General features: G+C 36.8%; 1 protein-coding gene across 5 annotated transcripts in view; it reads left to right on the forward strand.

Annotated features, from left to right (window-relative positions):
- The window catches only part of USP6NL (USP6 N-terminal like), a 167,458-nt gene that overhangs the window by 9,112 nt on the left and 145,624 nt on the right, over positions 1–12,722 (forward strand). For all 5 annotated transcript variants that reach the window (XM_058282410.2, XM_058282408.2, XM_058282411.2 and 2 more), the window contains exon 2: positions 6,776–6,862. In XM_058282410.2, the coding sequence (XP_058138393.1) occupies positions 6,859–6,862 (4 nt within the window). In that variant the 5' untranslated portion in view covers positions 6,776–6,858. The remainder of the gene's footprint in view (positions 1–6,775; positions 6,863–12,722) is intronic.

Here is a 12,722-nt window from a genome sequence, read left to right on the forward strand (position 1 = left end):
TGTAATTTATAATTCTATTAAATATTAATGTAAAAACAAAATTTCGGCTGCTGAGCTAGTTCTAGAAAATATTATATGGTATTATAATGAAAATCGTAATTGCCCTAGGCCTGCAGTAAAGAAAGGGATAAGGTGGAGCTTGCTTTCCATTTAACTAGATCCTATGGGTTCTCTGCTTTTGGTTGCCTACTGTTGCCTTATGATTCATGCACATCAAATTTACTGCTAAAGTTGGAGGTATCACTTAGAAGAAGACATTTTGGATCAACACAAATACAGATTTTCACACTAAACAACAGTGGCTTGAGTTCTGGGAAGATGGCATTGGAATAGGTTGGCAGGCTCAACTCTCTTACAAAAACAATGGAGAAAGGGCCAAAAGCTGTCTGAAGGATCTGCTTTGGGGCTCAGCCAACCAGAACAGTGCTGTGCAAGGGAAGGAGAGATGAAGAGCCTGAAACAACAAACATGAGTTACTAAACACCATCCCCACCCTCAAGACATTGAGCCTGGATAAAACCCCTGGCTCTCTGCAGCTGACTGAGAGGGAAACAGTTGTCTTCCTCCCTGTCAGCTGTTGGAAGAGGGACAGTGAGTCAGAGGGCTTCTCTTCAGTGAACTCCATCAGCAGAATCTGCTTTGAATCTCAGCTCGGGCTAGACCGGAAACACCTCCAAGGAAAGTTTCACCAGTGCATGCCATCTGCTGGCCAGCCAGGAAATTGCAAGGAGAAAAACTCCTTTTAGGTCTCCCTTTACCCTCCTGGGAGAAAATCAATACCCCATTAGTGAGTCCCTGTCCTGATTTTGATAACTTAAGCTCTACAATGTTAAAGACTTAGAATAAGTTGAACCAAAAATTAAAGAAGAGCTGTGGAAAAGAAAAGAAAGGAAACAAAACACTAGGCAAGAGAGAAAAATTGACCATCAGAGTGAATTTGCAAACATATTCAGATGGCTAGACAGCAGCAAAAAATTACAAGCCATATTAATAAACAGGGAGAGATGGCCCAGCCAAGGGAACAAACCAAATATCCTGACGAGATACAGGACTTAAGACAACTAATCAGTGATAATCATGCAGATTACCTAAATCAGTTCAAAGTTTTGAAGGATAATATGACCAAAGAGATAAAGATATAAAGAAGACCCTGGGTGAACATATAGAACAATTTGAAAGCCTGCAAAGAAAAGTAATAGAGCTTATGGGAATTAAAAACACAATGGATGAAGTTAAAATTACATTAGAGGGGAGTGGATGTAGGTCAAGTGGTTGAGCGCCTCCTTCCCATGTATGAGGTCATGGATTTGATCCCCAGTACCTCCTAACAACAACAACAACATTATAGGCACATAGGAACAGATTTGAATTGCTTGAAGAAAGAATGAGTGATTTTGAGAAAAGAACATCTGAACTCCAAAAGACAGGAGCACAGAAAGAGAAAAGAATGGAAAAAATGTAACAATCTCAGGGAATTGAATGAAAACATGAAACATACAGACGTATGTGTTATTGGTGTCCTAGTGGGAGAAGACAGTGGAAAAGGGGCGGAAAGAATATTTAAGGAAATAATGACTGAAATCTTCCCAACCCTTATGAAAGACATAAGTATCAATATCCAAGAAGGACAACATACCCCAAACAGAATAAATCCAAATAGACCTAATCTTTAGACACCTGCTATTCAGAATGACAGATATCAGAGATAAAGAGAGGATTCTGAAAGCAGCAAGAGAAAAGCAGAGCATCACACGCAAGGGAACCTTGATAAGATTAAGTACCAACCTCTCATCAAAAACCACGGAGGTGAGAAAAAAGTAGTCTGATGTATTTAAGGTACTGAAAGAGAAAAACTACCAGTCAAGAATTCTGTATCAGGCAAAACTGTCCTTCAAAGATGAGGGTGAGTTTAAAGTCTTCACTGACAAAAAAAAAACCGAGAGAGTATGTTACCAAAAACCAGAATTACAATGCCTACTAAAGGGAGTGCTGCAGCCTGAAAGGAAAAAACCAGGGTGGACTCAGAGTAGAAATGAAGATTATTAGGAAGGGTAAATTAAAGAGTACAAAGACAGACAATAGTAACATATGACAGTGGAAGGCCAAAGGACAAAATGGATGAAGTAATACCTTTACAGTGATAACATTGAATGTTAATGGCTTGAACTCCCCAAACAGGCATAGACTGATTGAATGGGTAAAAAATATGAGCCATCTATATGCTATCTACAAGACGCTCACCTCAGATATAAGTACACAATCAGGTTGAAAGTGAAAGGTTGGAAAAAGATATTCCACACAAATAGTAATCAGAAAAGGAGCTAGAGTAGTGATACTACTATTGAACAAAATCGATTTAAATGTAAAGTTGTTATAAGGAATGAGGAAGATCATTATATGTTAATGAAAGGTACAATTCACCAAGAAAAAATAACTATAATAAATATTTATGCACCTAACCTGGATGCCCCAAGATACATGAGACACACACTAGCAAAACTGAAGGGAGAAATACAGTTATAGTTGGAGACTTCAATATACCACTCAGTTTTGGATAGAACATCTGGACAGAGGATAAATACAGAAACAGAGTTTCAATAATATGTTAAATAAACTAAACCTAACAGACATCTATAGAGCATTATACCCCCAAACAGCAGGATAAACCTTCTTTTCAAGTACTTATTTATCTTTCTCCAGGGTAGACCATATGTTGGATTACCAGGCAGGCCTGAAATAAATTTAAAAAGACCGAAATTATACAAAACACAACTGATGAATGGGTAAACAAATTGTGGTATATACACACAATGGAATATTATGCAGCTGTAAGAAGAAATGAAGTCATGAAACATATGACAACATGGATGAACCTGGAGGACATGTTGAGTGAAGCAAGCCAGGCACAAAAGGACAAATACTGTATGATTGTGCTATTATGAACTAAATATATAGTGTAAACTCATGCAGCTAATAATTAGAATATAGATCACCACAAAATAGAATGAGGGTAAAGAATTTAAAGCTGAGGGTTGTTAATCTGTGCAGAGTTGGTAAAAAGGTTGTTTGTAAATCTTTGGAAATGAGTAGAAATGGTGAAAAGCACATCATAGTGTTTGTAACTAGCAGAGCTATTATATGGATATGACAGTGGTTGAAAGGGAAATCTAAAGTCATGTATATTACTAAAAGGAAAGCTAAAAACTGTAACAATGAACTGTATAACAGTGAAATCTCATCTGAAATATGAATATGGGTAAGATTGCAAATATGACTGTCTTTACAAAATATAAATACAAATAAACTTGAGACGGAAACAGAATAGCAGTTATGTATGGCAGTGGAAGTACAGAGGGATTGAGAGGTGATGAGTTTTTTTCTTTTTTTTCTTCTTATTGGAATAATGAAAATGCTTTAATAATGATTGAAGTGATGAATGCACAACTATGTGATTATACCAAATACCATTAATTGTACACTTTGGATGGATTTGCACTTTAATAATATGTGTCAATAAAATTGATTGGTTAGAAAAACCCAGCAATGGCTCAGGTTCCTGGAGAATGAGATTAAAGGCAAGATTTTGCAGAAATACCGGCAAATGTCCCTGAATACCTTGCATGTGAAGTTGTACATTTGGGGTAGATTACTTTTCCTCTGTGAAATACCTTATGTGTGAAACTATGGATTCAAGTTGAATTATTTTTCCCCCTCTTTGCTGGCATGGAAAACAGAAAGTAAGGTTTTCTTTTTTCTTCTTTGTGGATCCAGTGGGAGGGGTTAGAATTAGAGGAGGAGAAAGGGAATTTCACATTTTTATTTTGTGCTGCTGAACTGCTTCATTGCTTAAAAGAGAATGTAAGGATCTATGTTTTAAAGCTGTGGTTAGCATAGCAAAGAATCTGGAATAGTTTCAAGCAATTTAAGTGTTTCCAAGAACTACTCTATGACATTTCTCATGAATTCCAACACTTTCAGTATTGCATATTTGTGAGTTGTAAAACTTGAGTACATTTAGCATCCCAGAGGGTATGGTTATAAATCCACTATTTATAAATTTTATTATATTGGTGTTTTTGAGGTTACTGTTTTTAGTGCTGAGAAAACTTTTGATATCTTAAGAACTTAAATCCTTAATAAGTATTTTTAGTCTCCTTATGGTTATGGGCAGGAGAGGGCACTACAAAGCACAGGATGCTTTCGCATAAGCACTTAAAAAATTAGAATTTAAGAAAAAATACTTTGATATAAACATGAACACTGAGAAAAGTCATTGGACATAGAGACTAGATTCTACAAGAAAGTGAACTGTTGTATCTTCTCAAATATTTAATCTACTTTGTGTATTTTAAACAAGGGATTGCCTTCCCATGTCAGAATTCAGCCTGTTCCAGTAATCTTGTTCTGCTTATACTTTCCTAGGAGGGAAAACAAATGTATTATAATAGACTAAATGAAGCACCACCAAGGAATTATAGTTATTGTGAGAAACTTTCATTATTTATTCTAAGTGTAATATGTGGATTATATGTTGTAGTTTTTCCATACAATTTCTCATTTCCACTGGGATAATTGGGTTCTCTGGATATAAAAATCACTAAATAGTTTACTGCACAGTTAAAGAAGAAAGCATGTATGGTAGTAGTCAGGTGATTAGTTTGGTAACCCTATAGTTATAGCCACCACTAATTACAGTATGTGATCTATGCTGTGCAGACGAATGCTCATGTAACCTCTTTTCATTTAGTAAATACATGCTTCCTTTGTCTCTTACACTACGTGAGGAAAGTATATAGATGGGACAAACATTATTTCTTCAAAAAGTGTTACCCTGACATTAATCTGATTCAGAAGCAGAGGACCTTAGTATTTATCCTGTTTGCTTAAATTGATCCAGAAAATAAAGTAACCATCACTTCTTGTTATTGCAAAGAGTAGTTTAATAGTTTGAGGGGAACTATGTATGACATAGCACAAATGCATCAAATATGATCTTTTTGCATCAAATATGATCTTAACTTATCGGAGCAATTTTATGTATAAGATTTGAGTAGACAGGCATGTGTTTTTGCTTACATTTAAGTGTAGCGTTAGTATTAATTTGTGCCTCATTTCTTTAATATATTAATCAAGAGAGGGAAGATTTATAATGCAAATCTTACCAAGGGATTAAGTTGGTGGATCTGATAATACAAGATGATGCTTTATGTTCTATTCTTAAGTGAAAGAACCTCATACAAAATTCTTTATGTAGTATTTATCAAGTGTATTTTAAAAATACTTAGAAAACCACCCCAAAAGCAAACATGTCCCAAATGATTGAGTAGTTTGAGAGGTGTTGGGTTACAGGAGAACACTTCTTTCTACTTTGTTGTAGTTTCTCTCTTTTTATTTTTTTATAAGAACCTTTATGCCTTTTTCTTTTGGCTCCCTTGTCTGTTTGCTCATTGTTTACTCATTGTCTGCTCGTTGTCTGAGCCACATCCTTTCCCTGCTCATTTGATTTTGCTTGTTCTCTTGTTTTGTTCATTGTTTGCTTGTTGTCTGCTTGGGTTTTTTTTTTCCCCTTTAGGAGGCACTGGGAGCTGAACCTGGGGCCTCACATGTGGGAGGCACCCAACCGCCTGAGCCATATCTGCTCTACCCCATATTACTTTAAAAAAAAGAGAGATTTATTTATTTATTTATTTATTTCTCTCCCCTTCCCCCCCCACCCCGGTTGTCTGTTCTCTGTGTCTATTTGCTGCGTCGTCTTCTTTGTCCACTTCTGTAGTCAGCAGCATGGGAATCTGCGTTTCTTTTTGTTGCATCATCTTGTGTCAGCTCTGTGTGTGTGCGGCACCATTCTTGTGCAGGCTGCACTTACTTTCGCGCTGGGCGGCTCTCCTTACGGGGCGCACTCCTTGTGCGTGGGGCTCCCCTATGCAGGGGATACCCCTGCATGGCAGGGCACTCCTTGCGTGCATCAGCACTGCGCATGGGCCAGCTGCACATGGATCAAGGAGGCCCGGGGTTTGAACTGTGGACCTCCCATGTGGTAGATGGACGCCCTAACCATTGGACCAACTCTGCTTCCCCATATTACTTTTTTAATGAGAGAAACTGTCCATTATTAGAGAAAGTGTATAGCAGTAATTTTGGTGATTTTTATTTGATGACTTATAAATAATTTATAATGAAGATGGATTTAGCAGGTGTGATGTGCTATATTTACTCTAAATTAGGGTTCTTAACAACTTTTTTGTTTCATTGACCCCTTGGCCAGTCAGGTGAAAAATATGGACCCCTTACTAAGTCCACACTATACTGCATCTCATTTAATAACTGTGTCATACCCACACCAACATGTCCCCACAAGAATAATGTTATTTTTGAATTCCGGTTAAAGCTTATGGACCCCTGGTTAAGAACCCCTACTCAGGTGGAGTGTCTTTCTTTGAGTAACTTATTTGGGAAAGTGGAGGGAATATGTTTTTCATAATTGAAGAGCAAAGACACCTGTTAGTAAGATTCTGAATGTTTATTACTTTGTACATATTACTGACTTTGAGAAAAACTTGTTTCTGAAAAAAGGTAATTGTGAATTGAATCTTGATGCTCTAAGGGAAGATTAGAAATTGGTCTTTTATCTTTAGCAGATGACAGCAAGGGGTTCTTTTGGAAATGGTAGAAAAATTTTAAAACTAAATTATTTCCCTCATTTCCTTCTAGACAACTTTATTTTAAATACTGGCCTTTGGAAAATACCGTTTCTTTCTCTTTGTTTCCTGACTAGGTCATGTATTCCTCTGAGAAACCTTGGACATCACATTTTGGTTTACTATCTGATTTGGACAACATACAGAGACATTACCAGTCATGAGTAAGTGTACTTCTTTGTTTCATTTCAAGGGTCTCAGGAGCATCTGTAACGCTGTACTTAAAAAATGAAAAAAATTTGCTGCTGGGCAAATTGGAATATGTCACTTCATCAGAGATTGAGTAGTCCACGGTTTAGCCCAGTACTGTGCATTTGTCTATTAAAATAAAATGAGATAATTTTTTGATGTTTGATTTATTTAAGAAGGAAAATGGGTGTCATTGGCTTCTTTGCTGATTTAGTTCTGTTAAAAATTATTGACTAGCTATTGGAAAAACGGCTGTTTAGAAAAGTGGCTAGGGAAAATCACAAAATGACCATGATTAGCAGAGGTTTTAGTGTGTGAAACTCAGTCATTGAGTAACATGGGTTAATATGATATTTAAGGGGAAAAAAAATCTCTTTGTCAGTATCTTTGATGGGCAAAGAAACAAGGGTATGTTACAGACTTACCAAATTTAATGTATATTTTTATCTTCTCTAAGAGGGTGAAATATGTACCATATTCTGTCATTCCTATCTACTTTTGTTAAACGAAGAGGAGATCTGGAGTTTACTATTCTGTGTGAACTGTTTCCTTTTAGGGGCTGAGATGAGAACTGAAAATTTTACCCTAACTAGAATCCTTTGGTAATTTTGATGCACTTTAAAAAAAAAAAAACAAAGATTTTCTCATTATGGAAACTTTATGTTGGAGCAAACATTTCCTTATTGGACTCTAATGTTAGAGAGTTTAAAAATTTTCACATATTATTCAGATTGATTAAATTAATTTAGTATGAATAGAGTAGCTTTTCTCATCAATATAAGTCATTAGAGTGGTGATAAATGAAAATGAAGGTGTTATTGTAAAGTCTGATTGCTTTCTACTAAGAATAATATTGTAAGAAGTAATCTTTGAATTTCACGAGTTTTCAGTGGTATACTTTTAATAAACAAGGATAGTTGTCAGATGGGTTCAAATACAGATAAGAGTCAATTCTTATTATTTCAGCACCATTCAAATGAAATTTCATTAGAATGCTTATCTGATACAAGTGCTAACTCTAGGGAGAGTGCTTTTTCCAGTCTAGTTTGAGATTGCAGGAAGGGTGCTGCTCCGGTCTCTGGTTTTAAGCGAAGAGCATGGCTACTGACCCTGCTTTATATGAAACAATTTATTTACAGTTACCCGTAAGGTCAAACTTCCTGCCGCCTTTTCCTGCTTTGGGACCCAGGGCCCAGTAAATCCTATGACTTCAGCTTGGCTCATGTTTTGTGTTCCTGTTAGGTTTCTGAGCTATAGAGATGTTTAACAGGTATGGAGGCATGGCTATTATTATTACTGTTATTATTAATTTATTTTTGGTGCTGGGGGTGGGGATTCAGGTCCGGACCTTGTATGTGGGAAACCAGAGCTCAACTACTGAGTCGCATTGACTGCCCTGAGTTGGTTTTTTCATTTGTTTGCTTTTTGTTTGTTTTTAGGAGGCACCGGGACTGTACCCATGTGGGAAGCAGGTGCTCAACCACTTGAGCCACAGCTGCTCCTTCTCTTTATATTTTATCTATTATTGCTATGTGTTTGTTATGAAGGAAAGGAGCTGCAAAGAATGAACAATGCCATTCTTGACAAATGGAGAGTAGTTTTTTAAAAACGTAGAAATAGAAATATGCTAAGCTATTCAGGAGTTTAACCATTGGTATTAGATAAAAGTCCAAATTCCTTAGCATTCCCCCCCCCTTTTTTTTTTTTAAATTGGGTTCTGCTTGCTTCCCTCCTGGTGTTATTTCCTGGATTAGCTCTTTTAATTGCTTGCTCCCCCTTCTGTCCAAAACACAAACACTGTGAATGCAGGGCAATTCTTCCTAGAACTCCTCTCTGTCCTTGGTGCACCACTTGCTAGGGGATCTCCCACTGCACTTCTCCAAAGCAGTCGCTGCTACATTCTAGAACGAATCCTACTGTAATAACATCACCTGCGTATTTATTTTCTTTTTCCAATCTCCAAGCTCCTTGAGGGCAAATAGGGCAGATACTTTTATTCCTAGTGCTAGACACTCTGCCTGACACTTATTAGATGCTTGGTAATGTTGCATAGATTTAGATGTTCCTAAGTAATGTTCTTAGTATGTCATAGCTATTCTGTGTGCTGTTATTTTTAGGCAAAATTTGAACTGTTCCTACGAGAAGTTAGTGTCAGTGTGTACTTCAGGGAAGGGGGATACCAGGTAAGTCATTCTAGGTGGAGGGAGCTGTGCAAGCAAAGCTCCACCTAGGTGTTGCCAAGTGGTTCAGCATGCTGCAGTGTAGAGTTGGCAAGGGGATTGTGAGAGCAAGAGCTGGAGGAGGCACCATCAGGGTCCAGGTCAAGCACATTCTAGGAAGTCTGGACTGTATCCTGTAGGGATTAAGGAGGTTTTAAAGGATTTTAAATATTGGGGCCAATTTAATAAGATTTCATTCTGGAAAAATAACTGACAGATGTTTTTTGTTAGATGTGAATAAAAAAGATGAGTTACAGATAGTATTTACACTTTCTGGCTTTATTCTTTGTTTTCAACTCTTTTTAGGTACCCTTTGAAATACACTTTGAGTTACATTTCTTTTTCTTGCCAATTTGTTGATTAGTGATACAAATCATTCTTGTGTAGATCACTTTAATGATAGGTTCTGCAGTACTACAGTGCTCAGAGACCTTATGTTGCAGTTTCTAGGGGATTGTATCTATTCAAAAAGGTGGAAACTGAGTATATCAGAGTTCCTGTTTTAGGGAAAGCTAGGAAAGCATGATACAGTTTCAAAGTAGGAATAGCTAGCTAGTTAGCACGTGTATATATATAAATACAAAATAATCTTTCTGTTATTGGTGTACCTATTTAGCGATCAGGTGCTATAGCCAATGGCACCTCTAGAATTTCTGAACTTAAGGATTCAAAGGTGATTGGTTATATGGGAGAGACTGGGTAGCAGCTAGGAGACTTATTTTGAACAAGCATGGAACCTTTCTTAGATTATATCTTATAGGTAAATAGTTTGAGGATGTTACTTGAATACTCTTCTCATTATTTCTTTAATTTGTTTCTTCCCCCCATTGGAGGTGACTTTGAGATGCAATGTTGATACTTATTTCAGAGTTTCTGAAGTCCCCCAGCTATCTTGGGGTGTGCTGTTAGCTTTAGCTCTTTTTAAATGTCTCCAACTTGGCACACTTGAAATATTTTTAGGAGAGCCCGCATGAGATCAAAATGTTGGGAAACAATATTTCAGAAAGTAGACTGAAGTATCTAGATATACCACATGGGAAAGATTATAGAGGGAATTTGAGGGGTATAAGCAGGAAAGGAATAGCATGAGCTCCAAAAGTTCATTGGTGTTGGGAAGTGGTCACCTTAATCACATTAGGTAATTATCTGGGATCCCCAAGAAATATTTTACTCTTAAGTGAGCTTTTCCTATTTTTATGGCTTAGTCACTAATTTCTAGGTAGAATTCTTAAACCTAAAATTGGGCAAGAATTATAGATAACTAAAAGTTTTTTTCAGTATTCCCTCCCTAGATTTAAAAGAAAGGTTGGATACTTGTGTGTGTAGGTGAGTTATCTGTGCAGGATTTCCCAATCCCTTCCATGTCATGAACCCCACAGAACTTGGTAGGAACAGTCCAGCACCTGGGATAGACGACGCCGTGGGGCTTCTGGCTGCTGGCCTGCTGGCTCCAGTGCCTCTGGGGGCTGCTCAGCGTGCGCACCTGCCTCGAGAGCAGAAGGCATCGACTTCCAGGACACCCCTAACACACATGTGGCACATGAGTTGGGGTGCCCCACCTATAAGGCCTAGAGAATCTCTTAAATGCTCTTAAGATGTTTTCTAACTTTTTCTCTAGGTCTTTATGTTCTGTTAAATTTTAAGGCTCAATATTTATTTTGTGGAAAATGTATTATATGATGTTGTTACGATATTGTGAATGTTTTTGCAGATTATTAATTTTATTACAGTCCACAAAAAGCCTTTTGAGTTTTAGTACTTAAAATATTCTTTTTTCTGTAAGTGCATATTGTGAAATGTTTAACATTTTTCAGATTTGAAATATTTCAGAGATCAAATAAAGTTGTTACACTCAAACTATAGCTATAATTTGAAATGCATATCTTAGATATTTAATGGAGATTATAATAATATGAGAAGTTTGTATAAAAGGCAGTGCCATACAATTTCTGATTTTAGTCGATTATGTTACAAGCAAAAAAAAAAAGTACCAAAAAACAAAAGTGATTATTTAGAGTACTACTTAATTTCCTTTTCCCTAGCTTTAAGTAAAAAAAAAAAAAAAAAGTTTATTTGCTCTATTTAAATCTTTTAATCTTTACTTCTATATTTTATTTCACTTTCTTCAGGGAAGTTTTGCTCTGCAATGAATTACATGACGTGCTTCCTAAACTAGTCTTTGGATGTCAGTTTTCCTTTCTTCCACTGGGCAATCCGGAAGTACCTGCCTACTAGGCTGGAGTGTTTGATCTTGCCTCTTTGGCCTAAATCATGGAGTGAACTTTTGAGCTCACTCTGGATATGAAATATTTCTCAATTAATCAAGGGAAAAGTAATGGCAGTGAGTGATTGGGGATGTGGTTTTCTAAAAGGAATGAAGATCTTTGGTCACTTTAGTGATATGATTTGTAGCCATTTTGATGTTAGGTTACTATTGGAGAGAGATATTCTTGTGGAAAGATATTCTTGAGACTAAGAGTTCATACTGAATTGAAGAGCAATTTGTTTTAACATTTGTTTGAGCAGTATTGTGATAACTAATGGAATAGATTACTAAACCCCTCAGGAGTGGCATAAGGTTCTTCCGAGTCTTAGTCAATAGAAAAATCATACAGCAAGTGATATAAGTCTTTCCCTAAGTTGGCTGAATCTTCTCTTTAGGATCCTGTTTTATGTGAAAGTGATATCCTGGAGAAGTTGCATAGAAGTAAAAATTTAAAAATTAGGTTTTTCTTTCTTGAAGTACTGGGACCAGAGATTGAACCCAGGATCTTGTATGTGGGAGGCTGGTGCCCAACCACTGAGCCACATCGTCCTCCTGAATTGGCTCTTTCATTTGTTTGCTTGTTGCTTGCTTTTGTGTTTTTTTTTAAAGTAAGCCTCCCATGTGGGAGGCAGATGCTCAACTGCTCGAGCCACTTCCACTCCCTGATTTGTATTTTAAAGACTGTTGTGCCTGTCATTTAAAGGAATCTTGAAAGAAATTTCCTTGTGAAGTATAACAGGTACCTTTTTGCTATACTTAAGACTTGTTTGATAAATCTAAGGCTTGGAATACAAAGTTTTCCATATGAAGCATTCTTAAATGAATAGATAAATCAGTGAACCAGTGATTCTTAACGGGGGGAGATGAATTTGGAAATATATCTGGGGAGGTGGGCGGCACCTGGGGCAGGGGCCAGAGAGAATGCATGGCAATCCCTGTCCAGAGCTGTTGCCTCTCAGGACTGTGGCAGCAGTAACTGTAGGAAAGGGGAGTCGGGACTAGTGAAGATTGCTGCCTGGAAAGTTTATGAGATCAGTTTGAGTAGCTCCACATAGTTTTCTTAGTTGGAGGCAGTTCTTTGTGTTGCTACTGATTGCTTAAAATGGAATATAATATGCTTTTAGCTAATTTATCTTCCTTTTGACCACTTGCTGAAGAAAAGTAATTTTTAATTTGATACTATGGGAAATTAATATGAATTTAATGTAGTATTTCTTGTTTATAGAGTATATTCAGTTATAGTGTTTTAAATCATTTCTGGGAGATGGTTTGCATTATTTATCTTCTTTTGAAACAATTTCAAACTTCCAGAAGTTGTAAAAACCAGAAATCCCCATATACCTCTTATCC

Source organism: Dasypus novemcinctus, chromosome 20 (genome assembly GCF_030445035.2).
Source record: "Dasypus novemcinctus isolate mDasNov1 chromosome 20, mDasNov1.1.hap2, whole genome shotgun sequence".
In the NCBI taxonomy this organism is placed as follows: domain Eukaryota; kingdom Metazoa; phylum Chordata; class Mammalia; order Cingulata; family Dasypodidae; genus Dasypus; species Dasypus novemcinctus.